Source organism: Solea solea, chromosome 7 (assembly GCF_958295425.1).
Source record: "Solea solea chromosome 7, fSolSol10.1, whole genome shotgun sequence".
Lineage (NCBI taxonomy): Eukaryota > Metazoa > Chordata > Actinopteri > Pleuronectiformes > Soleidae > Solea > Solea solea.
This window is the reverse complement of record NC_081140.1, coordinates 27115224-27116638: the sequence shown is the minus strand read 5'-3', so window position 1 is coordinate 27116638 and position 1415 is coordinate 27115224. Positions and strand designations below refer to the sequence as shown.

At 50.2% G+C, this 1415-nt stretch overlaps 1 protein-coding gene across 1 annotated transcript; it reads right to left on the bottom strand.

The window, feature by feature from the left end:
* On the bottom strand, nucleotides 1-1415 carry or95a1 (odorant receptor, family 95, subfamily A, member 1). Its single transcript, XM_058634494.1, has one exon. It carries the CDS (start codon nucleotides 961-963, stop codon nucleotides 31-33), a length of 933 nt encoding a protein of 310 aa, XP_058490477.1. The 5' UTR covers nucleotides 964-1415; the 3' UTR covers nucleotides 1-30.

The window sequence follows — 1415 nt, the reverse complement described above, 5'->3', positions numbered from 1 at the left end:
TCTTTCAGAGTCTTGAAAAACGTGTGAATCTTAGGACAGAGGTTTGACCTCCTTTGTGCAGCAGAAGAAGCTTTTTTGAATGTGTCCTCTGAGACTTTGGTCTCTGAAGCCGTAGATGAGCGGGCTGAGAAAGCGCGGGATCAGGACGAAGCAGAAGTAGTTGAAAAAGGCCACGTCTTCCGGCTGCCAGTTGGCGTTCAGCACCGTCAGATTCTCGGTGATGGGGTGAGTGAAGGCCAACATGCACAGCAGCAGCTGGAAGCCGTGCAGCAGCACCGTGTACATGGCTTTGCTCACGGACGCCGTGTCCTGCCTCAGCTTCCTGGTCTCCAGCAGGATCCTCACGTAAGTGAAGAGGATGACGATGGCGACCACCGCGAAGAAGAGCACGCTCACGGCAGCTTTGAACAGCATCTGGATGGGAGACGGGTTGACGACGACGGTCTTGCAGAGCAGAGGCGTGGAGAGGACGTCCACCGCGGGGTCACGTTCCCCGATGTTGAAGTCGATGATGGGGAAGACGCAGCTGACAGACCACAGGGACAGAATGATGATCCAGATCCGGTCCGAGCGCCATGTGGCCGGGCGTCGCAGCGGGTAGAAGATGGCGACGTATCGCTCGAGCGACATGGTGGCCAGGATCAGAGGCGTGTTCTGGAACGTGGCGGTGGACACGAAGAGCAGAGGAATGCAATAGACGATGGCGAACTCCACGCGGGCCATGACGAGGAGGAAGAGCAGCACGGACGTGGTAACCTGCAGCGCGTCGTTGACCAGCATGTAGGCAAACAGGATGTAGCGCGACGTCTCCAGGAACTGCCTGTGGGACGCGAAGATGTGCAGCATGACGGCGATGCAGCACAGGAAGACGCAGAAAAACGGGATGACCACGCACACTTTAACGATCACTGAGAGGTTTCTGTTGGACGTGGCGTTGGCGGGAAAGTCGGTCAGATTCTGCATTTTGTCGACGAACACCAAAGCGCAAGCACCTGGAAAAAGGAAAACATGAATTCAGTTCAGTTTACAGCTTTGGTGGCAGAACAAAAGCAATAAAAACGAACAAGAAGTTTCCATCATGGAGTAATCTGTCCAGTCGATTGTCACAAAATGAATCCATTTCAATGATTTCTTTGTAATACGGAGCAAAGACACCAGAAAATATTCACATATAAGAAGCTGAAAACTCAGAGAACCTCTTCTCATCATAAAGACTAACACCCAAAGCGATGAATCATGATGAACAAAATAGTTGCTAATCAATTTAGTCATGGACTGATAATCGATTCATCATTGCAGCCCGAATTAAAACACAACATATTAAGCACACAACATATTAAGCACACAACACAACCAAACTTCATTTAAAACAATTCCAATTCAGTTTACAGAAAGAGTGCAATTGAGATTTTGGC